At 37.5% G+C, this 26,365-nt stretch overlaps 2 protein-coding genes and 1 pseudogene across 2 annotated transcripts; 2 read left to right on the top strand and 1 right to left on the bottom strand.

Moving 5' to 3' along the window:
- Positions 1-6,772: 6,772 nt before the first annotated feature.
- Positions 6,773-7,960, top strand: LOC135675133 (gamma-glutamyl peptidase 5-like). Its single transcript, XM_065185406.1, has 4 exons — positions 6,773-7,113; positions 7,201-7,368; positions 7,447-7,614; positions 7,714-7,960. The coding sequence occupies exons 1-4, from the start codon at positions 6,796-6,798 to the stop codon at positions 7,843-7,845; spliced, it is 786 nt and encodes a 261-aa protein (XP_065041478.1). The 5' UTR covers positions 6,773-6,795; the 3' UTR covers positions 7,846-7,960.
- A 9,697-nt stretch (positions 7,961-17,657) lies between these two features.
- Positions 17,658-19,499, top strand: LOC103985892 (RING-H2 finger protein ATL13-like; annotated as a pseudogene).
- A 1,738-nt stretch (positions 19,500-21,237) lies between these two features.
- On the bottom strand, positions 21,238-22,934 carry LOC135675132 (transcription factor MYB36-like). Its single transcript, XM_065185404.1, has 3 exons — positions 22,720-22,934; positions 22,163-22,292; positions 21,238-22,058 (listed from the first exon to the last, which is right to left on the bottom strand). Exons 1-3 carry the CDS (start codon positions 22,853-22,855, stop codon positions 21,374-21,376), a joined length of 951 nt encoding a protein of 316 aa, XP_065041476.1. The 5' UTR covers positions 22,856-22,934; the 3' UTR covers positions 21,238-21,373.
- Between the last annotated feature and the right edge of the window lie 3,431 nt (positions 22,935-26,365).

Raw genomic sequence — 26,365 nt, 5'->3', positions numbered from 1 at the left:
GAGAATAATAGTATTTGTTAATGTAAGATTCTTAGAAATTGATAAAACCAGTGAGAGTTAAAAATCTCGAAAGATTAATTTTGATATAGAAAATATGCACGTTGATGTTCTTTTATCATTTTTTATTTGAGAGGTTATTGTTTCTCGAATCACAACAACAAAATAGCATTAATGAAACCTTACATAATATCGCTACTAATGATTTTATAGAATAATCACAATAGGTAGTCTTAAGAAGATCTATCATTTCTTATGATTATGTGATATTATCTATAAGAATTATATTATAATATAGGAATAAAAAAGGATCCCTTATCATTTTCATAAGTTATAGAAAGTAATAATTCTGAAAGGTGATACCATACAATAAAAGAAGCGTTGAAATTGATGGAATAGAATGATATTTGGAAACTTGTTAAATTACCTAATAATTATAAAAAATTCGATTACAAATGAGTTTTTAAGAAAACACGTGACTCAAGATGTAATATCGAATGATATAAAGTCAAACTTGTGACTAAAGATTTTTCTTAAAAAAAATGACATTGACTATAACACATTTTCTTCTATTTCTAAGGACTTGTTGAGGATCGTTATAACATTAGTAATTTATTATGATCTTGAGTTATATATATTGGATGTGAAAATAATATTTTTGAAGGGGGATCTAGATTAAAAAATCTACATGAAATAACATGAAAGATTCATAGACAAGGGAAATAAAAGTTTGACTTACAAACTTAAGAAATCTATTTATGATCTTAAATAAACTTACAAGTAACGGTATATAAAGTTTCATGATATCATTAAGTTCTTTAGATTTAAGGAAAATACTATTGATTAGTATATATATCTGAAGGTCAATGGAAGTAATTTTATTATATTGATCTTATATGTCAATGATATTTTGCTTAATAGTAGTGATCTTGGTTTAATGTACGAAACCAAGATGGTTAATATAAATGAAGTAACTTATGCTATTAATATTGAGATATTTAGGGATATATCTTAATGATTATTATGACTATCTTAAAAAAAAAAAAATTGATCGAGTCTTAGAAGGATTTAGTATGTAACTTTGTTCAACTAATGATACACATATTACAAGAAATGAAAAATTCAATCAAAGCTAGTGTCGTAAGAATGATTTAGAAAAAAATAAATAAAAGATATTTCTTATGCATGTATAGTTGAAGGTTTATTATTTTTAAAACTATAAGAGATATATATCAATTTTATAGTTTAAATACTTAGTGAATACTAGAACAATACAAGAATGATACATTATAATGCTATAAAGAAAATGATGAAATATTTGTATGGAATAAAAGATTATATGCTCATATATAATAAATTAGATCAACTTAAAGTGAGGAAATATTCATATGTTAATTGAAAGTTCACTTCAAATTTTATATTTCTATTAGTTGAAAAGAAATTTTTTTAAAAAAATATAAAATATTTTTTTTTATTAAATAATCAATAATAAAAACTGAATTTGTAATATGCTTTAAGGTCGTACCGGTAAACTTGCAATATTTTTTTAGACTACATATAATTAGATCATATTGATGATAAACTTTCATGCATAGCGAAGAATATGTGGCTTATGTTTTAGATGTATGTGTGTATTGGCTTGTAAATCATTTAATATCTTGTATTCAATTATCATATGCTGATATTTTATTTTACATTTGTTTTACTTAATTTGTTTCCTCTAATGATTGTATTATTCGTCTCTGTGTCATAGTCTTTTGTTTTCTTGTGTTCAGTAAACTTACGATGAGCTTTCTTGTGATTAGTGTTGTTTCTTTGAGCAAGATTGAACATTCTTCTTATATAAAGCTTACTTTTGATTAAGCTGTTGTTGGTCCAGCCCATATTTAAATATGAAACTTACTTTTGATTAAGCTATCGTTGATTTAGGTATTAAGTTAAAATTTAATTTATTAAAAAATAAAGGGAAGAGGAGAGAAAAAAAAGGGTTTTTAGGTTTTTGTTAGACAATCATCTTATCTAAATTTTATATGAAGAATCTTTATAATAAGCTCTATAATCCTAATAGTATTAATCTATAATTCATCCTCTATGATATACTTTTATACTATATCCATTTGGTGAGATCTAAATTTTTTTTTTATGAAATCTATTTATGATAATGATGATATGTAATTGTTGAGTCAAGATTTATATTCTTAATGATCCTCTAGTTATTTTGGAGAAGACTTATTATAAATATGTTATCATTATTGGTGATAATGAATGTTTGAAATAGACTACAATTCTTTGGTTTTTCCTGCATTACATTTTTTTACGTAAAAATTTAATATCTCACTTTATGATTGATTTATTGTTATATTATTTATGCTGCTCTGGTTAATATTTGCTTTTGATAATAAATTGGTACTTTGATAAAGAACCCATTTTGATATATAAAGAAAGAAAACAATTATTTTGCTATAATAATTTTTTCCAACTAGTGATATCAAAGCATTAAGTTGTTTGGTACTAGTTTTTCTTATGTGATTGAAATGGAAGAGTCAGACGAAATAATTAAATTGAACTCATCAAATTATTCTACTTGGAGGCGTACGATGGAAGATTTACTCTATTGCAAAGATTTATATAAGCCCCATCAAAGTTCAAGAAAAACCTTTTACTATGAAAAATGAGAAATTGAAGGTTCAACATAGAAAATTTATTACTGATATTAGAAGATGGATGGATATAAATTTGCATAAGCATATTTCTGATAAAACCAGAGCTAATGTTATTTGACAAATGTTAGAAAATCTCTTTACAAAAAAGACAATGGAAAATAGAATTTCTCTCATCAAAAGGTTTGTCAATTTAAAATATAAATATGATAGTAGCATTGTTGAGCACATAAGTCTATTTCAGAGTCTTACAAACAAGTTTGTTGTTATGAAAATGAATATAAATAATGAGATGCAAGAATTGTTAATTCTTAGCTTTTTACCGAAAATTTGGGAAACATATATGGTAACAATTTATAGCTCCACATTAGAGGAGACTCTAACCATAGACATAATTAAAAACAATTTGCTAAATACGAATGCTGGAAGGAAAGAATATGGAAAATCTTCTTCTTGTACACTTGTTATTAAAAAATAAGAAAGACGTGAAAAAAATCACAGTAGAAATCCACATTGTTATAGAGGAAGATCCAAGTCTAAATGAGATATCAAGTATTTCTATTGCAACATGACAGGTCACATGAAAAAAGAGTGTAAGTTTTGAAGCGAGAATAGAATAAAAGGAAGAAAAATAAAAAAGAGACATACGATTGCTACTAAATGTAATGTCGTTATTATTTATGATGACAGATATGTCAGTGTCAGTCTTGTAGCTCAAGATAGTAATTAGGTAATTAACTCTATTACTTTCTTTCATGTTATTTTTTATAGTGATTTCATTATGGAAAACAGTGGTACATCTAAGATTATGGATATTGAAGATATTTACTTGGAGACCAGTATTGGGAGCAAAATGATACTCAAAGATATTAGACATATTCTAGATATTCGTCTTAACTTGATATCTACAAGTAGATTTGAGAACGAGGGATTTACACATTATTTTGGTAAAAGTAAATGGAAGTTCACTAGAAATTCTCTAATTACGACGAGAGGAAAGAAGCTAAACTCTTTTTATGTCATGTAAGTTAAGCTACGTAAATAAGAGATTAATGCAATTCAAAAGGGTAAAAGCATAGATATTTGGTACAAAATAACTTAGTCATATCAGCGAGAAGGGACTTCAAACTTTTGCTAGAAAGCAATTTTTACTGAAGTTATAAAGTACATCTCTTAAATCTTATGATCATTACTTAGTTGAAAAATTACATAGAGTTGCCTTTTGTAATACCCCTGATTAGTCCCATATCGAAAGTGGGTAAGATTAAGATTGACTTATAAGGGTTTGATGAGTATACTATTATTAACTTCAACTTAAGCATTTTGATCAGTGGTTTAAACCAAACAAAGTTGATAGACCAGTTAGCCCATCAAGCCTGAGTCATGGTGAGGGGGCTCGAGTAGGAAAGGTCTACCCGTACACGAAGTCGGGGCTCGAGTAAGAAAGGTCTACCCATACGCGGAGTCAGGGGCTCGAGTAAGAAAGCCCATTAGGCATTAGGCTGCAGTTTACGAGAGAAAAAGTTAAGTTTTGAGATTTTTGTTAGACGAAGAAGCAATTAAACATTATCGGTTTTTACCCAAATTTTATGTGAAGAATCCTTATAATAAACTCTATAATCTTCATGGTGTCGATCTATAGTTTATCCTCTTTGAGATACTTTTTTGCCATACTTATTTGGTGAGATAAAATTTTCCTTTCATGAAATCTATCTATAGTGATGATGATATGTTATTATTGAACCAAGATATATGTTCTTGATGTTATTATGATCCTCTAGTTATTCTATAGAAAATTAATTATAAATATATTATTATTATTGATAATAGTGAAATTTTGAAGTGGACTACTGTCCCGTGATTTTTCATGTAAAAATTCGGTGTCTTTGTGATTGATTTATTATTTGACTATTTATACTACTCTGATTAATACTTACTTTTGATAAAAAAAAATTAATATTTTGGTAAAAAAAATTATTTCACTATAATAAATTTTCCCAACAGCGGTTTCTACTCAGAACATATACCCACTGAGTTACATATCCCAATCTTATACAAATGAAATCTAATACCCATCACTTGCACTAAACACCACAGCATCTTTGACTTTCCTTCACTTAACCATCACCTGCTGCAGAAAGCCAAGGAGAAGTCGGTCTTCTTACAAATGATGTCAACGAGAAATCTTACTGCTTGTTTCTTTCCCTTAAGAACAGCTAAAATATTCTATTGATGGATGTTGCAGCCTTGTCCATTAGCGTCCTTGGGATCCAAAAGTAAATCTCCTAACCTTAAGCATCCACATAAAAGCTGATAGGGAACAGTTCGGCATACGCCACTCTTATTCTAACTTAATCAAAGGAGTATTTGTCAAGCTTCTCCCTTATCGTCAGCGCATGTACGTCGGCATGATGGGCCACCATCTACAATGCTTAATGTTTCGAGCAACCCTCGTGCATAGATAATGTTCGAAAACTTTATGAAATCAATTGCACAAAATAGTTTCTCACTAAATATACATTGGACCTAATTGGCTCCTCTTCATCTAAGTGATCCCAAGCAGATCTCAAATAAGATGCAAACTCTTTTGGAATGCCAAGTGCACCATGAAGAAAGGACACACCCCCCTCACCTTCATATAAATTTCAGAGGACACAATTCATATTGACTACTGCAAGGAAACAAGAGGTGCACAGCACAACAAGAATCTTCTTTGAGAACCTCAGCTTGTACAGCACCACTTAGTCTCGAAGGTTGTTGCCATGCATGTTGCCATCAACATGAACAACATGCCACCAAAACCATTAACTTGGAATAGGTGCTACTTCGCACACTTTGTCATAGATTCCCACCGAACAATATACTTCTTGCAACAAAGTCTGGAGTGAAACTTCCAGCACCAGAAGCACATTCAAGTTGTGGATTCATAACCCGAAAACCTGGCCAGATTCAGTGAACAGACTCGGTCGTTTCCAAGTGGATCGCCACTGGTAGGTTGTAAGATTCCAGAGGCTAACGAGGATGTGATTGAATTGGCCTTTTTGCACTTTTGGAGCAACCTTCACCCTCTCCAAACTCCAGATTGCAGGATGAACAGTCCTTCAAGATGTCTTCGAACTTCCATTGTTTGGGATCAAGTTGATCGACAAGGACGGCACGAAGGAATCAAGGTTTAATGGCACTGAATGTCACGGATTCCAACTTGCCACAAAGTACTAACGAATTGAATTGAATCCCTCTAATGGCCACATGTTTGGTGTCTTTTGCATGAGCTATACTGAACTTCCAATGGCTTGAGGAAGCTCTGTTCTTCCCTTGTGTTTGAGAGACGGAAAAATCCAAAGATCAGTAATAACATCTAAGCTAGAAAGATGGATATAAGATTTATATGGTTGACACTTAATATCTATATTTATAAAAAAACTCAAACTAATTCTCTCTTGAGTTAATCCAAAATTAAGTCCCGAATCCATTATATATTTTCTCGCATAAATCCTAAAAAAATTTCCTCAACCACTCTAGATTTATTAGAGAAAATATTGCCAACATTCAAAGTATTTGTTCTCTAATCAAAACCTTGATGTATATACAATTATATCCTAATTCACAAGAACTTTGTTTTCTATACTTTTAAGTATTGTGAATTCTATTATAACTCCAAAAATACTTACCAACCTAACACTTATGATTCGAGTTGCGAAAGGAATAAGTTATATAGTCATATATATAGCCTTTTCCTACATTAAGCAGAAGCCAAAGTAGAATATATACTAATTAGAGCCCCACAACAATTAGTCTAAGCAAAAGCAAGAAAAGAATCTTGAGTTGCTTCCTAATAAGATTGTTCAGATGAGTGATACTTGCGATGAACAACTCTCTCAATTGAAGAAGATGACCAAGTAAATTTGACTGTAATGGAATCATTTAGTTCATGTACAAGTTTGCAAACAGGAATCTGATAGCCTAACAATGGCATCAACTTTCTTCCTAAGTTTGCCTACTTGCCTTCCCACATTTGTATCAGTAATCTCACAAACTGTAGCGTAAGGATAACCTATTTGCTCTCACCTTTTCTGGCCTCACCTCTATAAGAAGATCTCGATGCCTTCCTTCAACATTAACCTCCTCTTTTGCATCCATGAAGATAGAGCAGGAGAAGAGGTATGCTCTCCTTTTAGCAGCCAGGGACTCGGACTACGTCACGAAGATGTATAATGGCTACTTCAACGTGTTTATACAAGCCTTCGGGGAGGAAGGTGAGAGCTGGGACTTGTTTAGGGTGGTGGAGGGAGAGTTTCCCGACATGGAAGACCTCGACAAGTATGATGGCTTCGTCGTCAGCGGCAGCCCTCATGATGCCTATGGCAATGACCTGTGGATCCTGAGGCTGTGCTTTCTTCTCCAAACGTTGCATGCCATGCACAAGAAAGTTCTAGGGATTTGCTTTGGCCACCAAGTAGACAGCCATCGAAGCTTGCTGGTCTTCTTTCTTCGCACTGTTTCATGCATGGTGTTGATGCCGAACATTGCTGTGCTTTTGCAGGTAATATGCCGCGCGTTGGGCGGTCGGGTTGCCAAGGCTGGTGGAGGTTGGGATGTCGGGATCAGGAAGGTGATCATGGTGGACGATGACATGCCTCGCCCTAAGCTCTTCGATCGACTGGGAGAGACCCCACCCTCCGCTTTGATCATCGAATGCCACCAAGACGAGGTAGAGCAGTGTTGGCGCAGAAGTGCAGTACTACATTTGTAGAGTTTCATCGTCCTCATCTTCATTGAATCTCAACAGGTGTGGCAAGTTCCGGTGGGAGCTGAAGTGATCGGCTTCTCGGAGAAGACCGGCGTGGAGATGTTCTGCGTCGGAGATCACATCCTAGGCATTCAAGGACATCCCGAGTACGGCAAGGACATACTCTACAACCTCATGGATCGTCTTGTTAGCAGTGACTGTATCAATGTGAGCTTCAAACTGCAGTTTGATTCTTCCAACCAGGCAAATTAAAGTTTCTTTTGCATGATCCGAGTGAATCCATGTGGTCTTTTCTTCATTTGCTAGGGATGCTTTGCTGATGATGTGAAGGCGAGCTTGGAGGAGGCTGAACCAGATAACCAATTCTGGGAGAAGCTGTGCAAGACCTTCCTCAAGGGTAACAACAATGAGATCTGCTGTGCAGTAAAAGTTGACTGAGGAGATGATCAACATAGATCTCTAAGTTGGTCACCTTCTTACATATGATGTACCGATGAAAATGAGTATTCCATATCAATGTGTATGATTGGATAAAAGATATGTGGTTATCTTATGAATTGCATTTCAAATCTCAAGACAGGGAAGAAAAATTGAAAGAGACAAATACCCATGCAAACCAATGCTTGTGAAGCCTAGATATCCAAAACACTTGGTTATCTGTGTAGCTGATCAACTTCATTTATTTGAGGGAGTAATGTTGAACACAAGCAATCCATCCTTGTTATGGATTAGTGCTTTTAGGAAGAACATGATCCCTGATGCTTCATCAGGCAATGGTCCACCCTTGCCAAGTATATGGAAGAAAAGTGGTGGACACCAAAATAAAGATGACGTTTCAGGATCTCACTTGTCAATCTGATAGAATAACCAATCCATTAAATTTGATTAGTCTTCTTCATCATTGTCAACTAAGTCTTCTTTCATTTCTGATGTGAGACTAAATCATGGGTATTACTCACTACTTTTTCTAAGTTTAACTACACCTCACAATTGGATCCATGCAAAATAGCTTAAGAAACACTAATTTTGAAGGGTTCAAGTGGCATCTTCCAAAGGAAAAGTGTGGCACTGTGGCTCTCACCAGTGGGATTTGTTGCCACACAAATGTTTTAGACTGAGAAAGCAACCTGTCCAAGCCTTCACATGTCATTTCTAGTGGTGGTGCATGAGACACACAATTCATTGGCAGCTAGGCTTAGCTTACAAATGCTGCTACCACAAACCAGAATGCTACAAGTTGCTTTGCTGCAATCGAGATTATTCTGGGAACCCTTCCAACACATCATCTTTAGCACAAGGGAATTTGGGACCAAGTAAAGTTCACATCACACCAGCAAAATAAATTCTCTAAGCCATGAACCCATTGACTCCCTCCATTTCTTTCACCATGCCAATCATCATCCGAGGAGTGGATGTATCTTGTCTCATTTATTAGTTCATAAGTTTTCGGAGCGGAGAATTTTACCCCTCAATCGTAACTCGTCATGTGATTACCTTGTCTAATTTATTGTTACTAGTTATTATTCACTTGTAATTTTACTTTTTATTTTAATTCTAACTTGAGCGTCGAAGGAATCTAATTGAACATCTAATTCGACCTTTGTCTTCGTACAAGTAATCCCGAGCTACCTTAAATCGAGTTGACTCGTCGGTAATCATGCTAAGCATCAATCATTGTAAATAAGTAATATGATACTGTTCGGCTCAACCATTGCCTGAAGCCGAGTATCTTCTTTTTCTCTGCCAGGGAGTTTGAGAGGTTGGAGGTGGACTGCAGAACAAGAAGGTTAAAGCAAATCATTACTTTCATGCCACAGCCTTCCCCTGGGAAGAAGAGGTGCTTTTGTTTTGATCAGCAATTTACCTCTCTATTCCATTCCCTATTTTTGAACAGTATACTAAAAACTAGGAGCGTGCATAGGAAAGTGATTTAGCAAAAGAAAGAGAGGAGGTCATTCATGAGGTGCTAAAAGAAGATGCAAAGTGAAAGTGCAACCAATGATGGATTCTTCTTTTCACAACTAAAAATACATATGTTTCATAATATGATTCTATTATATTTTGAGATGATATGGATATATGTTTAAAGAAGACCTAGAAACACTGTGGTCATCTCGTCTTTTATGCTTCAGAGATTTCTTGGTTTGCCTGCACTTGTCCTTGTGTGGGTTCTCTCTCTCTCTGTTTCCTTTTATTTTGCTTGCTGTACTTCTGTTCCTGTAAATTTAGTTGGACATGATGCTCCTGGCTTCACTTTTCTAATCACTATCATGATAACTCTGCATGGATGGGCCAATCAATCCAAACCCTACATGATTGATATGACATCTAATAATATTCTTATCATGATACGTTCAACAAATATTGAAGTATTACCACATGGAGCCAATCCTATGATATTATTTTATGTGGAGGATGATTAGAGTCGATCTGATTCGTTTCTTGACCTTAACATAGCTGTTTATATAGCCAAATATGATCACACTGATCATATAGAGTCCTCTTCTTGTTGGTTTCTGTAGCTGGGAAAGCTAGCAGACTGCTGCTACTGCAGCCCAACTCGCTTTCCAATTCACACACACGCACACAAACAACAAGTGGTGTAGGGTTGACAACCATTCGCTCCTCTCCTGTCATAGCGGATGTAGTTTCCTAGCAGTTTGTAATGGTCAAAGGCGAAGAGTTGGAGTGGGGTTTGGTGGCCGAAACTTCCTACAGTGGCGTGCAATGGATACGTAGAACACGGGGGAGTACGTTGCTCTAATTTCCTCCTGCATTCCCTCTCTGCCCTTTTCATCTCCGGCATTCCCTGCCATTCCCTCGTGACATGAATGTCATTTTAGAGAGTTGGGTGATGTGGTGATGGTAAATGAGAGAGAGAGAGAGAGAGAGAGAGAGAGAGAGAGAGAGAGAGGAGTAATAAGTACATTCAAGTAGAGTTCAGTCTGTGTCTTTCTTTCTTTCAGGATGGAGAAGCAAAAGGAGGTGCTTTCTTCTGCAGAAGATTTGGAGCACCTGTCGAACTGGTAGGGAGAAGATGGAAAGACTTGCAGTGGAAAAGGAGGAGGCAGCTGGTGGAAGGCTTCAAGGCATGGCAAATGCAGATGCAGATGCAGATGGCGATGAGGAAAGAGAGAAGCCGGTGAACGCTTTCTCATTCTGAAGTTTTTGCGTGTGCAGTGTGCGATATTGGCGTGAAAGGCTCAATCAGTCTTCTTCTTCTTCTTCTTCTTCTTCAATGTCTGCCTTCTGTCTTAAACTACACATATGTTTGCTACTGCTGTGATTTCTGTTCAAATCTGGTCATTTGTCTTCTCCTCTCCACTGTTCAACCATGACTCAAATGTGGTCGGAAGAAGAGGCAGAAGGAAATGGGACTCCAGTTGGGTGACTTGACATGCTTGTCTTCATCATCACTCTCGTCGATGATATGTTTGGCCACCATTTGTGAGAGCAATCTTGGACAACATATGACCCCATGTTCGTTCCTACATAGAACAAGGATATAATATATGGACATGACTCTCTAGGCTCATGCCATCTCCTGTAACCTAAGCCACCCCTAACTATCCTGTGGTTTTGTAGTCTTGTAGGAGCTGCTCATTAGTTTAATCTTTCGAAGAAGAGGCTTGTAGGAACTTGCAGACAAACTCTTTCCCTTCTTTCTTCTCGGTTGGAGTGCACTAAGAACGGAACGGAATGTCAGCTTAAATCATGTCTTGTCATCTCCTCATCTCCTCCCTTCCCCCTTCTCTTTTATCGTCATGATTCCCACTTTCTGTTGCTCGTCCTTCTATGTTGTTTTTGTGCAATATCATTTTTTTTCGACGTCTACCTTCATCATTACGTATATGAGTCTTCCACTTCCACTTTATTTATGCTATATAGGTGATAAAGGAGGGGGAGAAGGTTGCCGCCTGCAAGTGATGGGAGAGGATGAGAAGAAAATGAGGGAAAAAGAAAGGTAGGAGAGAGAGGAGGTGAAGGGTGACAGAGGGGAGAGGGACAACGGAGGTAATGACGATCGATGATGATAGTAGTAAGAGATTACTGATAAAAAGGATATTTTCATCGAATTGATGAAAAAGAAAGAATGTCCTTACATAAAAATCAATTAGAAAATATCATCTAAGTAACGAAAGGTTTTGTTTAAGATAAAATGCCCAGTTTTCTTCCATACTTTATAACATGTTAATCTCGATTCGGTCAATCTCTATGATCATGGGATGTTGGACAAAGGCTGACCATTTAGATTTGGTTCAAATTTAGATCAGTGAATGGACTGCCGGGCCAAAATCCAGCAGGATACAGCTGCAACATAGCAGGCTATGTGCCTGCCACTACGAGTGAAGAGCAAGAAGCAATCCACAGGTATTCCACTGTACTTAACAGTAGATAAAAGAGAGAACAATTGACTTGTGGAGAGAGAGAGAGTGAGAAGATGGAGATTACACAAGTAAATTGCAGATGGATACTGCCAGGAGAGGCATATAAATCACACAGAGTCTGAAAAAGCATGCAAATGTACCATAGCAGATATGTGCCTGCCACTAAGACTCAGCAGGGAAGAAGAATCCACAGGTAGAGTCCACTCTATTTAACAGTAGATGAAAGACAGTGCAAAGATTGAGAGGAAAGATTGTAATTAATGAACAGCAACAGATGCTGAAGAGATTCATGATAATAATTGATGTGGGAAAGCAAATCAACCCTCAACAACAACAAAAAAACAAAAAACAAAATTTACCATGCCACTATGGTAAAAATTTGTTTCAAAATGAAAAATATTCTCTATATTGATATGATGGATGTAAAATTATTATTATTATCTGTGACAACATTATGATATGATGCAACTCAATCCAAATCTTATAAGAAGGTTCCTAATCATGCCATCTAGTGGTGTTGTATTGTGCCAAGATTTTGACCACAGAAATAGTACTACTTCTTCACACAAGCTTCTTCATAATGGAGGCCCAAAATTATGGCCCAAATTATTATGGGCCGACCGTTATATCTCAAATGCTGGCTTGCCGCCATGATTTAGGGTTTCGGAGATCGGCAGAGGAAGAGAAGGGAGAATTAATCGTGGAGGCGGGGTGGAAGGGCGGAGGGTTTGGATCTCCAACGAAGACGGAGTAGGAGGGGATTCGCCGGGGCCTTTTGCTCTCGTCGCACGCGTTGCTTGTCGGTTTGCCGCACTCGGTCTCTGGCAGTTCTGCCACCATCCTCTCCGCAGGTTGAGTCTTTATCTTGATCTTACTGCTTCTGCGACTGTTTCTTTAAGAATTCGATCGAGTTTGATGATGGTTATTTCGGTGTTGTTTTGATGGTTTCTTCTTCAGTTGGTGAAAGGAAGTAGTTTTACTTTCTGGACGGTGGAAAACTTAATTGCTGTTTCATTGTTTGAGAGTGCTTGTTGCCTCAAGATGATGATAAAAGATGCAATATTTTCTAATAATGATTCATTTTTTTCTTGTTGATGTAAATATGGTACCTTTAGTCCACTAAATTTTCAGCATTACTGTTGCAGAAAAAACAGAGGACATACTGCAAAAGGTGTCTGTTAATAGGAAAGGATCTTCTTCCTTTGTTTGATCATTTTGAAGTATAGAGCCGTAGACTGTTATTAAATCTGTTGTTGAAATGGTTTTCAGAAAGGTTGAACCATATATATGGAGGGATTGTGACAAAATGGGATGTCATTATGGCATGAGATACTGGTAGCCTATTTGTAGTGAAAGAAAAAAGACAAGCAGGGCATATAAAAACAGTACACATTGAATCCGATTCATTGCTCCTTATCAGAATTTTACAAAAGAAATATGCTATTCCTTGAGCTGTTTAAAGTATTGTGCATAGTATCTGGGCCCTTTTGGGCAATTGGATGTACATATTATCGTCTATGTGTCTAGAGAACGAAATGAAGTAGCCAATTGGTTGGCTAAACATGCCAGAGAGAGGAAATCCTTGTTTTCTGGAGAGGGAAGTAACCCTCTCGTTTAGACTTTTTCTTTTGCTCTGATGCTGCGGTGTCTTTTTGTTCTACCTTGATTTAGTAATGAAATTTTCTTTTCAGTAAAAAAAAGAAAAAATGCATATAAAAACATGCTTCAGGTTGTGTATGCCTATCCATCTTCTCATCCTTGACAAATCCTTGATGGTTTTTCATTTTCTTTTTCCTGCTATGTTGTCTTTGAGTTTACATGTTTCAAATAACTTGTCTGCATCTGCAGAGGGCTTGTTCTCAGCAAGTTTAGATAAGCTCTCTACTAATTTATACAAGCAAACTCAGTCTGTTGAATTGACTACTTACTTCTTGAGTTTGGCTAAAAAGCTCATTCTTGAGTTCGTAGTAGGATCAGTTCTGGCCATTTATTTTGGTAGCTTTCTGATTTGATGCATCTTAATGTGACAGTTGGATTAAAAATAAACTTGACTATAAACAATCTTATTTGGAATACTTTTCTGAAATTTTCATATAAAATGCACCCTTCTTTAGTTTACTGCCTATTTGGCAAATCAAATCATTGACCTATTTTGGAATCTTGAAGTTGGAGGAGGACTGCATTTTTGTTACTAAAGAAGTCAATTGGCTAGCCTTATCAAGTTAACACAATGATATGGGCTTGTCCAGGTGACAGCTTTAGCTTTCAATACATTGCAGGTAACCTACTCAAGGTGGGTGGTTATGAACATGGGCCATCCTTTGACATAAGGATGACTTTTTGTGGACTTGAAGACAAATGTCTGAAGTGATTCAAAAGTGTCCTTGTACATTTACTGTTTGAAATTATAAGACTGTAACATGTCTGAGACACATTCATTTGTATTCTGAGGAGGTATTTATTCAAAATTATTTTTTTGTAAAAGTTTATTTTACTGAATATCACTTGCTATTAGATTAAATAACTACGTGTACATAAATCAGAAATGAAAAAATTGCTTAAGGTAGCTACTGTTGGAGATTCATCGAGCCATGAATCTCTGATCTGTCTCATGCCACAGCAACAGCTTTCCCCAAGACTTTCTTTTTTATCTCTATCTTGTCATGTATCTGCTTCTACCTGCTCATGATTGTGTTGAGATTATACTAGTGGGTGCAAAATTGGAAGGGACAGCTCTGTCATGGATTTGTGAAGTTAATAGCTGACTGCTGGAGTGCTGCACAAATAATAAAGATTGGCACCATGCCATGCCAGGATCAAGCAATTAAGTTGCAAACCCAAATCTTCCCCACACCACATGATTTTAGCAAAAAAAAAGAACAATCTAGTAGTTGTCACTAGCATGAGAACATGAGAAAGAAGGTCATAGGTAGAAGGATTCAATGAGTTGGAATGCGATGTGTTGGACATTTAGAATGGCTTGAATCTTTTGTCTGATGAAATTCGAGAAAATACTGGGTATGTAATGTAAGTTTTTTGGAGGGGAAAGAGTTGATAAAGTGTCTTAATGAACATAATTAGTGAGCACTCTTCAACAGCTTATGTTTTGGACAAACAGAGATCTTGAATTCTAGCTGGAAACTTTCCTCTTATGAGCCTCATTTATGTCAAAATATATCCTAATGTTATGCAATCTGGTCATTGTTGTTAACAAATTATACAATAGTCATTGAACTTGAAGAGGCAGGGTTTACGGTTTAGTCATTTAGCTTGTGGCAAAATGCTGAGTTCTGGATCCTAACTTTTACATATATTGGAATATCAGAAAGTCTTTAGTGTCAGGGAAATTGTGATTGGCACATACTATTTCCTAGCAGAAGAATGTGATTAGCACCACATTAAATAGACTATAGTGCTAAGTCTACCAGTCTTTGTTTGTGGGTTGAAGGTTGAAGCATCAATAGGCTGGACATTTGTTCTAAAACAAATCCAAGAAGGTTTCTATAGCAGCTGATTTGTAACATGAAATTACTGAATTCATGAAAGGCTTGTACTGGTCACTGTTCAAATCATGGCCATTCTAGAAGTGAACTTAAGCATATAATTGATGATAGTGATATCATCCATCAGAAAAGAAAACCATGATACAGTATGCAACGCTGTTGATTCCTCGACCTATACTACATGTGTTAACAAAAGTAGTACTGCTAGGAATCCATGTCAACAATCTCCAAAATTTAGACTCGTGTAAGACAAGCAACAAAAAATAGGCCAAGAACTTCAAAGTATGTATGCTGCTAGTTGTTCTTATCTTAGGTAATTCAAAGCTGAATTCTGCATGGCATACTACAGAATAATGATACATAAAGGCATGTAAAGCTTTGATTATCCAAATTAACAGTTGTTCTTGTTTTGCTCTCAGCTTAAAGACTACAAACCATGTTCTATATTTATACTGTAATAGTTCTAAAAGTATGTATGTAATTGAAGTTTGTACTTCATGGGGAGTTCCTATTGCTTTGGAACTTGTTCTCTTTAACCATATGTTAGAATTTGTGAGACAAAAAGGGAGTTCTTGGATCTCCTTAAGCACAATAGTGATGGGAGAATTCAGTAGCGGAAAAGAGTAGGAGATTGAAGAAGTTTCTTGGTGTTACTGCTGCAGTCTCTTTATCCCCTTTCATTCCCCAAGGTTTTCTGCCACCTTTTCTTCTCAAAATAAACAAAAGAAAAACACAAGACATTTGATAACTATTTAGAGCCATTTGTTTCTCAAGCACACAGGATTTTAAATGATGTAGTCTCCTTTCTGTCTCTGGCATGAGACAACATGTAGTTGCCAAGGCAGGTCATCTGCTGGGTAGTGTATGCTAGATCAAAGGAACAATGATATCACCTCCTTGAAGGGTATGAATTCCTTTCTATATATTGGACCACACAGCCATAGTGTGGTCAGTACAAGTTAGGCATATTAAATCATAGATTACTGTATGGAAACCCATAAGTCCAAGACCTTACTGTCAACTCTTTGGTTTTGGAAGGGTCAACTTGGTCTGTTTTTTGTGTGTTGGGCACAAGCAAAATGTCACTGACATGTGTTGTGTGGAGCACTCACCAGCCACTGTAGTTTGCCTTGGCAAAAAAGATAATATAGGATAGAGACATAAGAGAACAGTTCTCTTACATGATGCTTATATCAGAAAACATGATAAAAACAAAGTTGTCCATCATTTGAATAAATTTGAATTAATATCAAGGCTTCAAGCTCATAGTTTTGGATCTCAAGAAGAGGTTGTGGATTTGGCAATTAGTAATCACCAAAGAGAATCTTATTGTTCAGATAACAACAAGAACAAATCATGATGTTCAGATATAAGTTCCATGGTTGTAAGCATCCTTCAAATAAGCATCTGCAGATAAAAAGTCCTATTGCTGTCATCACTCTTCTGCTAGAACTGCTGTTGGTGCCTAAGAAGGTAATTTCTTGACTCCTTGTTTTTATTAGCAGATATAATTTCTTGTAGATGATTGATTAGTTGTTCTGATAGCACCATACTTGACTCAAGGAAGTTGACCTCTTGTTAGCTGATTCCATGTACACAAAACCTAGTTTAGAACCACTGGTCAATAAATACAGCAGAACATGAAATCATTTATCCTGTGTTGTCTTAGGAGTTAATACCACAAGATGAATGCATCAGCTTGGTGTTTGTGTTTCTGTTTGACCAGCTAAGATAATCTAACACAATTTCAATCAACAAAGCACAAAAAAAAGAAAATTCCAGATAGCTAAATCAAAACCCAAACACTGGAGCATTGACCTGCAGCTCCAGTGCTGTCTCTCCAGGATCATGGCAATTAAGTCCAACCCCAACTCCTATGTGGGGCTCCATCTTTCCAGGCACACCCCCACACACCTCCCAAGTCCCCAGTGCCCCATGACACAAGACCTGGAAAACCTAGCCATTTGATCATGTCCATGTCTCCATGACTTCCTCTTTTGCCTGCACAGATCATGAGATCCATTTCCTCCATGAAACCTGTGCATCTGCAATGTCAACCCACCCCAATCCATGCATCATACCCTGAAATCCTCCCTATCCATGCTGCTGTCAATATTATCTGGGTCAAAAGAGAAGGGCTACAGAAAAGGACACAAAGCAGCAATCCCTATGCAAACATGAGGCATGTAGAATGGATTGAGTAAATATCAAAAATGTTGGATTGGAGTTCTACAAATCTATTCTGTCTTGGTTGAATGGTAGGGGAATTTAATGGGACATTGAGCCTGCTGCAGAAAAGCTGTGTAGAAAGTCAAATGGAAGGGAAGAAGAAGAAGAAGAAGAAGAAGCAGCAGCAGCATTGGATTTTGAAGAGAGTGGGAGTTCCTAAAAGATTCACATCCTCCCTTGGGAAAATATGTGGCATGTTCATTGCCATTAAAAAGAAGACCTCACAAAAGAAATAAGCGGCATTCAAGTGTGTTTGGATTCATTTATGTCTGACCCCATCAGCTGACACACCATTAACTTCTCCTTTATTTTGAGGATCCCCATCTTCCAACTTCCTCAACTTCACCTGCAAAATATTTGTTCTGCCTTTCTTTCTTCTTGCAGCGAAGAGAATCCATCACACACACACACACACACACACCCCAAATGTTTGCAAGACTGATGGAGTTTCTTAGGTAGCATGTTCAGGTGAGTCTCTCTCTCTCTCTCTCTCTCTCTCTCTCTCTCTTATCTGTTCTCTTTAAGCTGGTTCTTGCATGAAAGCATGGAGGGAGACAGCCTTCTTTCTCCAGTCTCACTCCCACTACCATCCTTCCCACCACCACCACCACCTCCTCCTGCGATTAGTTTTGAGAACAGGATTACTCCTACCATCCTTCTCATCATTGTCATCCTAGCAGCCATCTTCTTCATCTCTGGACTCCTCCACCTCCTTGTGCGATACCTCCTGAGACCCAGTCACAGAGAGCCAGATGCCATGAGCAATGTCACAGCTCTTCAAGGCGAGCTACAGCAGCTCTTCCACCTCCATGATTCAGGAGTGGACCAATCCTTCATCGACTCCCTTCCTGTCTTCCAATACAAATCCATCATAGGCCTGAAAGACCCATTCGACTGTGCTGTGTGCCTCTGCGAATTCCAATCCGATGACAAGCTCAGGCTGCTTCCAGGTTGCAGCCATGCCTTCCACTTGCAGTGCATCGATACCTGGCTCCTCTCCCACTCCACTTGTCCTCTCTGTAGAAGAAGCCTCCCCACCGAACTATCTCCTGCCAGTAGCTGCAGTCCTGTGGTACTTGTTCTCGAGTCTGGTGGTGAGAGCTCGAGGGGGAACGCCTCTAATTTCCCTGGACAGGATGACTGTGTGCCTTCGATCAATGACAAGCAGGAGGCAGAGGCAAAAGTCGTGCCTGTTAAGATCGGAAAGCTGAGGAGTGTGGATGATGGCGGATGCGAAGGCCGAGAGACTGGTAGTGGCAGTAGTAGTTTGGATCAAAGGAGATGCTTCTCCATGGGTGCCTATGAGTACGTGACGGATGAGAGCTCCTCGCTTCGAGTCACCATAAAACCGAGCAAGAAGAAGACGGCTCTCAAGCAGCGCGGCCACCGGGCTGCGGTGTCAGAATGTGATTGCCGCTCAATAAGAGAGGGATTCACAGGATTTGATGCATCAACAAGCGTGGTATCGAGAGGTGGTGGTGATGCAAGCACGAGTGCCGGTTTGCACAGGAAGGAGAGCTACTCTGTTTCGAAGACATGGCTGCGCTCAAGGAAAGATGAACTGGTTGCAGAGGATGATGCGTCCAGGCGGGCTTCGTCATTCCGGTTACCACTGCACGGGAAGGGATGACTTCAAGCAGAGGAGTAGCAGCAGCCCTGTTACAATGACAGAGGACAGGGACTCTTGGTGTTTGGATGTGGAGGCTAGGAGCTGCCACAGCCATGTAGCAGCAGCATCAATGGTGGATGAAACACCTGCATTTGCAAGCAGAGGTTTGCTTTGGATGGTAAGGAGATAGAACAAGTCAGGAATCATCTCTGGTTATCAGTTCCAAGCTGCTCATCTGTTCTTTGGATTGCTACATATTGCAACGAAGCTGTAGATTTTGGTGATGGAGAACAACAGAAGCTAAAGATGATCATCTTGTTACAGTCTTTTTATGTGTTTTGCTGAATTTTTTTTGGAAGATTCAAGGAGTTTTCTTCTCTCTCCTTCTCTCTTCTTTCTATGAGAAACATGAATCTTTTCTATGGAAGATTCAAGGAGATTTCTCCCTCACGTTCATGTTCATAAGTTGTTTGTAGCCTCACTGTCTTCTTTCTTCTCTTCAAGTTTTGGCATTCTAAGTATGGAACAGAAAACTGGGTTAAGATTTAGCACTCCTTAGCACAGATTGGAGTAATCCATCAATGGCCATCTTCTTTCCTACATCATGTTATGTGTCTTCTTCCTGCTTGCATTCTTCTTTTCTGCTGTGGCATTCCAAAGCAGAACAAAAGATTCATCTGCTCTAAAACACAACCATGCTTTTGACACTAAACTCACAGCCTGAGCTTTTGCTTATGCTAGTGAAGTGCAAAGCACATGGAAGAGAAACTTCCATGAAATTGTGGTTGGTGCCTTGCAGTTGATTCATATGTTTCTTGGGTCTGCAAGCAATGAGTATATGCTCAAGAACTCATATATATAGCAGGAAAAAGGATTGTGGAATACAATAAGTAAATAGCAGTCAAGAGCTTCTTGTGTTTGACATTCTTGACATGAAAATGTAGTACATGGCCAGCTTAAAATAACTCCAAGTTGCTTATAATCTGTGAAGGCCATTTGGGCCATTGAAGTGGCTTTGGCACAAACCTTTTATGGCACCTTTTGGGCTTCCATTTTGGATGTATTAAGGGATGTTGCAAGGTCTCAAAGCAATGTAGAAATTTGTAAGGTTTCTTTTGATTCAGAGCTGTCTGTTTAATGGACCAAAGTGGCTAAACATATCTTTTTGCTGAACATTCTAATCATGTTTTATAATTCTATTATGACTATTTTTACCATGTTCTGAATTATCTGTCCTTAACCTTGTTAATTTGTTTATTCGTTTAATCGGATGATGTCGGTTAGCATGAAAAGAAAAAGAAAGAAAACTTCAATCTAACTCACATACAAGAAGTTTTAGAAGAAATATCCATGAGAGTAATGAGGGCATATATCAATTCTTTTCGGAGCTTGTATTGGTAGAAGTCTCATGCACCGATCGAAAATATTATTTTTACTATCTTTCTCCCTCGTCATAAAATTGCACATCTTCTAGCATTATAAGTATGTCGTATAAAAGAAATGGTGATGATCTAATTTATTTGGACTAATATATATAATTATATTTTTTTTCTTTTTTTTAAGGGAAGAGTGAAAACCCCTTTTTTCATTTCAAAAATAAAAAAAAGGACTGCAAAACTGCAAAAAGAAGTCCCCAAAAAAACACATCTCAAATGTTAGAGAATGCCATATGCATTATATGTATAGGAATGAGACGACCTAAGCTTGAAGAACTGAGTTTATGTGACAGAAGCTACCAAGAAAGAGAAGAGTTGTAATTGTCTCCTAGTAGCAGAATCTGTCAAGGCTGCAAGAACATAACCAAAGAAGTAAAGCAGACTGCAGCACCTCTAAATGTTGTTATGTCAACACACACATGCCAGATTTAATGCATGTTATTCATCTAAAGAAGGAAGAGATGCATGCACTTTAGCTTTTACTGGCCAAAGCATGTGATCCTCCTTTGTAATGGCTGCAAGCAGAAAGGAAGGTTTCCTTTTGTCATGGAATAATGCTTGGTGTAGCTTTTGAACACCAAAGAGAACCTGACATGGATTAGTTGCTAAGAAGAAGAAGAAGAAGAAGAAGAAGAAGAAGAAGAAGAAGAAGAAGAAGGCAACAATCCAGCTTAAGTATTATTGAGGCATTTACAGTACTGAGTGTTCTTAAGACACTTGATGCACAAACACATAAAACTCAAGCCTAAAACCTCAACAACATCCACCTTCTCAAGCTTAAGATCTCAGTCTTGTTTATCCCTATAGATCATACCGTAACGCGAACTCTTGAATCATGGCATCAGAATGGAGAGCTGAAGCTGAATCCCAAGATCCCATCGACGACGATTGATCCTCCAAACCATTAGATGGACACCAATTTGCAGTCTCCCTTTCGCCATACAAATCTTTGCAGTAGTCTAAGTTGGCAAGTTGATGCTCTTCATGACCTACAAAGGAGGAGGAGTTCTTGCAGTAGAGCAAGTCCTGGAGGTCAGCTTCAAGACCTGCATCAAGGTTTGAGCTCGAAGTCTCCATGGCCGAAGGTGAGTGAAACCCTAATGCCGAGCAGTCTATTTCTTGCAGGTGTCCCGCATCAGGTTTCGGTGGGGATACTTGTTGAATTAGGGTTGTGGCAGTGGGATCTCCTGGTGGATGGCACTTGGGCTGGCGTGCAGGGTGGTTGTGGAAGGAGAAGGGGTGGTAGAGGCCATGGAACTGCATGTGGAGTTGCAGCCTTTCGAGGGCTGATGCGCTTAGGGTTTGAGAGGGTGCCTCATGGTTCACTCCATTAGCTTCCTCACCAGCTGCTTGGTTAAGGTGGAGGCTTGGAGATTGAGCAGATTGTCTTCGCTTGCCGAGGAGTTTCTTCTTTAGCCTTGTGTTCCAGTAATTCTTGATGTCATTATCTGTTCTTCCTGGCAGCTGAGCTGCAATTATTGACCACCTAATACATGCATGAAATCTCAATTTCATCACCGAAATACTTTGAGTTGGGTCTAAAGGAGAGAGAGAGAGAGAGAGAGAGAGAGTAGTTGTAGTATGATATACCTGCTCCCTATACTGATGTAGAGGCTGCAGATGATTTGATCTTCTTCCTCTGTAAAACCACCATGTTTGATGTTTGGTCTCAAGTAATTTAGCCATCTCAGCCTGCAGCTTTTGCCACACCTTTTCAATCCTGCAAACAAAAGGTTTTAGCTAGGTTTCTTATCATGATCAAATCACTGAAAACTAGGAAAGTAAAAGGATAGAACATGAACTTAGAAGAACATAGAAACCCTCTAATGGTGTTTTGGCTATGATTAGGCTCCTCCATCTCTATGTGATCAATAATTCTCTTCTCTTTGTGTGACCAGTTCTGCATTTAAATGTGTTCATCCTTGGATATGAAGATGGCATATATAGAGAAGGCAACAGCTTCAGCCTCTTCTACTATATTAAGCTTATCTCAAGAAAACCTTATAGATTAGCAGATATAGAGAAGGCAACAGCTCCATGGAAATAAAGTTCTAACAAACCAAAGATCCAGAATGGGTTTTCTGCCAGGGAAGAAGATCCATTAAAAGTCAAAGCCTAGTCAGTAAGGGTTTGTGGTAATCACTAACCAATCTTATGAGGCAGTGCAATCCAGTTTCCACCAGTTCCATGCTCCTCAATGTAAGCCTTGAGCTTTGCATCCTCCTCAGGTGACCATGGTCCCTTCTTCACATTTGCCTTGTCACAGCATGGAGCTCTTCCCATCTCTCTTCTTTCTCCTCTCTCTCTCTCTCTCTCTCTCTCTCTCTCTCTCTCTCTGCTCCTCAGCCCAAAGAAAATTTGATGTCCCAGACTTGGGTGGTGAACAACCAGAGAAGTTGATGCCAAGCTATATAGGAAGAAACCAGGAGAGAAAGAAGGATGATGTGATGCTTTTGGTATAGGACAAAGTTGCTGAAAACTAGGGTTTCTTCCAATTGGCCACTGCCTTTTTCCCCTAAAATTAAAATTTTTTCAGATCTCAAATCTTATGAGATTGACAAAGTCCACCATGGTTTGCTTTGAAAGTGATCTACAGCAATCATATCCAATAGCTACCAGCAGTAAGAATGCCTTGATCTTATACCTAACATTATCTACAAGGTTGAATGGAAGATCTCATGTAGATAGTTTCCACTAGGCTTACCCTTTAATTCTGACTTTGGTAATAGAACCAGGTGTACTTGATTCACAAATGATCTGTATTAGTTTGATGATGAGCCAATAGATGACATTCATCAAACTTTGAGATGATTATGAAGTCTATGATTATATTTTATATTGAACTAGTCCATATAGTTAGGTTCTTCAGAATTGTCAAAGGCTTAAACCTTGATGAAACTCAAACTTTACATGTTTAATTTGCTCTATATGATTGATGGACCTCCATGAAACTACAACTTCAAAGATGCAAATATGTGCATGACTAACTAAGCCCTGACATGCACAATCCAACTTTACCATTTATATACTTAATCTAATTGAAGTCAACAACCACTTGTCCCAATTCACAATGAATCACCACAACCCTATAAAAATCACCATGATTAACCAAAAATGAAACCATCCAATGTCCTTCTTGCATCTCAACCAATGTCAGGATATAACCCAAATGAACTCCACAAAGTTGTATGACCACCATTGTATCTGATACCAATTATTGTTTTCCAAACTAAAAGGCACTTAGTTCCTACTAAACAAGAGTAGTCTACTTTGGGAACATACCTTTTCTTTCATGGACAAGTTGATGAGGAAGTCTCATCAATTTAAGGTGGAAAAGAAAACTTTACACCTAAGATATGGAGTAAACTCTTACATTTGACCTTGGTGTCAAGGGAGGAGGTGGTCCAAGACACTGCCACCTTTCGAAAGATAGCCCAAAAGGCAGCCTTCCTTGTCATAATGACAGAATTAATTACATAAAGCATGAGGACTTAGATGTGAGCAATCAATGGAAAAGGAGGAGATGTGGGTATTCTTCCTCTTGTCTTTGCTTAGAGCACTGGAATCTCATGGAGGATGTAATGGCATCAGCAACAAAGACTGCTCTTAATCTAAGGAAAGAGCACCATCAGATAAGCACAAGAGATAACAATGAGGAGGAAGATGGGGGTATTGGGAGATAATTGTAGCTTTGAATGATGCAATTGGAATTTAGCATCTGGAATGTTGTGGTTTTAATTTTCCACATGTATACACAATAAATCTCCTAAAATAATATGTATATGCAAAAAAAAAAAAATCTCTGAGCAATATTTCAAAGTATTGTTGCAAAAATTCCTCAAAATGAAGAATAGAACTACATAGATCACTGAACCATCTTCTTCGAAGAGATGCAGCAAAGATGGAAACTAGCTAGAAGTGATATAAGCAGGTCTTTCTGTGACCCAAGACAAGCCATTACTTCCTCTTGAAGCACCATTCAAAATTGTCAACCACCAAGCAAATAATCTATCAAATGATATCTCCATTTGTTTCACCTCTCAATTCCTTGCCATGGATCTTCCTCTTCTACCCAAGCACCAGGAAATATCCTGTGGACAGCAGGGACAAAGCCCAGAAGGTGTTTGTTGTTAGCCTTTTGACTTTGTGGCATTGTCTCCAAAGAGGTTTTCTTTCTTCCTTTGTTTAGTGGGCAGGTACAAGTCAATTCAAAGTCTCACTAGAAGTCATATATATATATATATATATATATAATTCTTCTATTAAGCAGGCAAGACCAGCCATTGCTTTTGGCTGAAGTCAATTGTTCATGATGTATCCTAGAGGTATTGTGAAAACCAAAACTGTGAAATTTACTTGCACTCCTCTTCAAACTTCATGTTTCTTACACCATAGCCTCTTTTCATTCCTTCATGCAACTTAAAGAATCTATCCTAGAGTTGTGTCATTAACAGTGAAAGGAGAATGTAGATTATGCAGCAATGTGAGGTGATACAATGTAGACTGCCATTGTGCATTGCACCATAGACTGCATGAAAAAATGATTTTAGATTGTGGGTATAGTATTGATGGACAATAACAAGACTGTCCACTTGGATTGTGCATTATTCATGATCCATATTCCATAATATTGCCTGATAGACTATCATCCTCTTGCTATATTATACTGTTTTGTTTGGTAAATTTGAAGTGAATGCCATGATTGAAGATTGAAACACTTCTTAAGTCAATGTTTGGTTAAACCTACTTTATCATTATGTGTTCCATTGTCAATCACATCAAGACTCAAGGCTTGAGACAAATGAATTGAGACAATCATGCAAAGAGAAGTACAAAGAAAAATCAAGTAAACTAGGAAGCTGGGAATAAGTCATGCAATCCTCCAAATACATGGCTGCTACAAGGCTGACCTGTTACCTCTCAGTCATAACTCAATGGAGTAGTGGTCACCTAATCAACTTCTCCAACAGTGTCTTTAGCTTGCTTTAATGGATGCAGCAATTTGTTGTCTTGGATATGGTGAGACACTGCTCCTCTGGAGAGCATTGGCAAGCAAAACTATGTTGTTCAAGTGGTCTTGTTGGGCAATTTTAGGATCTGTGTGGAGCACACACATTATATTAGATCTGCTTTGTTCTTTACTACTCATCAATGCACAGATTAATCAAATGAGAGTTGAAAAGATAATGTTCTAATTTAAAATTGCCATCTGCAGCATATGATGGATGTCTGTTCTTCCCAAAGGAATCAACTAAGCTTGCTGGTATGATGAAAAGGTGATGGAGTTTTGACACTCCCCATTAGAATAGCATTCCTGCATAGTCAAAGCCTGACACACTCTGTAGGATCTCACAATGGAGAAAGGTTGATAAATGTATTCTTTTCAGTGCACATAAGATGTAGATGAAACTAATATAATGTACACATTTCCTTAATAAATGGAAATGGATATCATGGTCACATTTCCTTAATAAATGAATCACATATCTGCTGCTGGAAATACAAAAGCCATCAGTAGAGATTATGGTCTTTCCCTGCAGCAGGGAGATGGTGGTGGTGGATCAGAGTATGAATTCTACATGATAACCAAAAGAATTAATCTAATTCTATCTTGTAATTACCATCCTAGCATTAGTATAAGACAGAATCTATTTGATCTCTAAAATGGATTAGTAATCCATAACTTTTTGAGGAATCATTTATTAGTAGTTGTAGATGACTAACATTTTCAATCATTTACATCTTAATTAAATCATAAGACTCAATAATAGAATAATCTATATTTGATTCATT

This window comes from Musa acuminata, chromosome BXJ1-5 (genome assembly GCF_036884655.1).
Source record: "Musa acuminata AAA Group cultivar baxijiao chromosome BXJ1-5, Cavendish_Baxijiao_AAA, whole genome shotgun sequence".
NCBI classification, from domain to species: Eukaryota; Viridiplantae; Streptophyta; class Magnoliopsida; order Zingiberales; family Musaceae; genus Musa; species Musa acuminata.
Note: the sequence above shows the minus strand (reverse complement) of the source record. Positions and strands in the feature narration are given on the sequence as shown.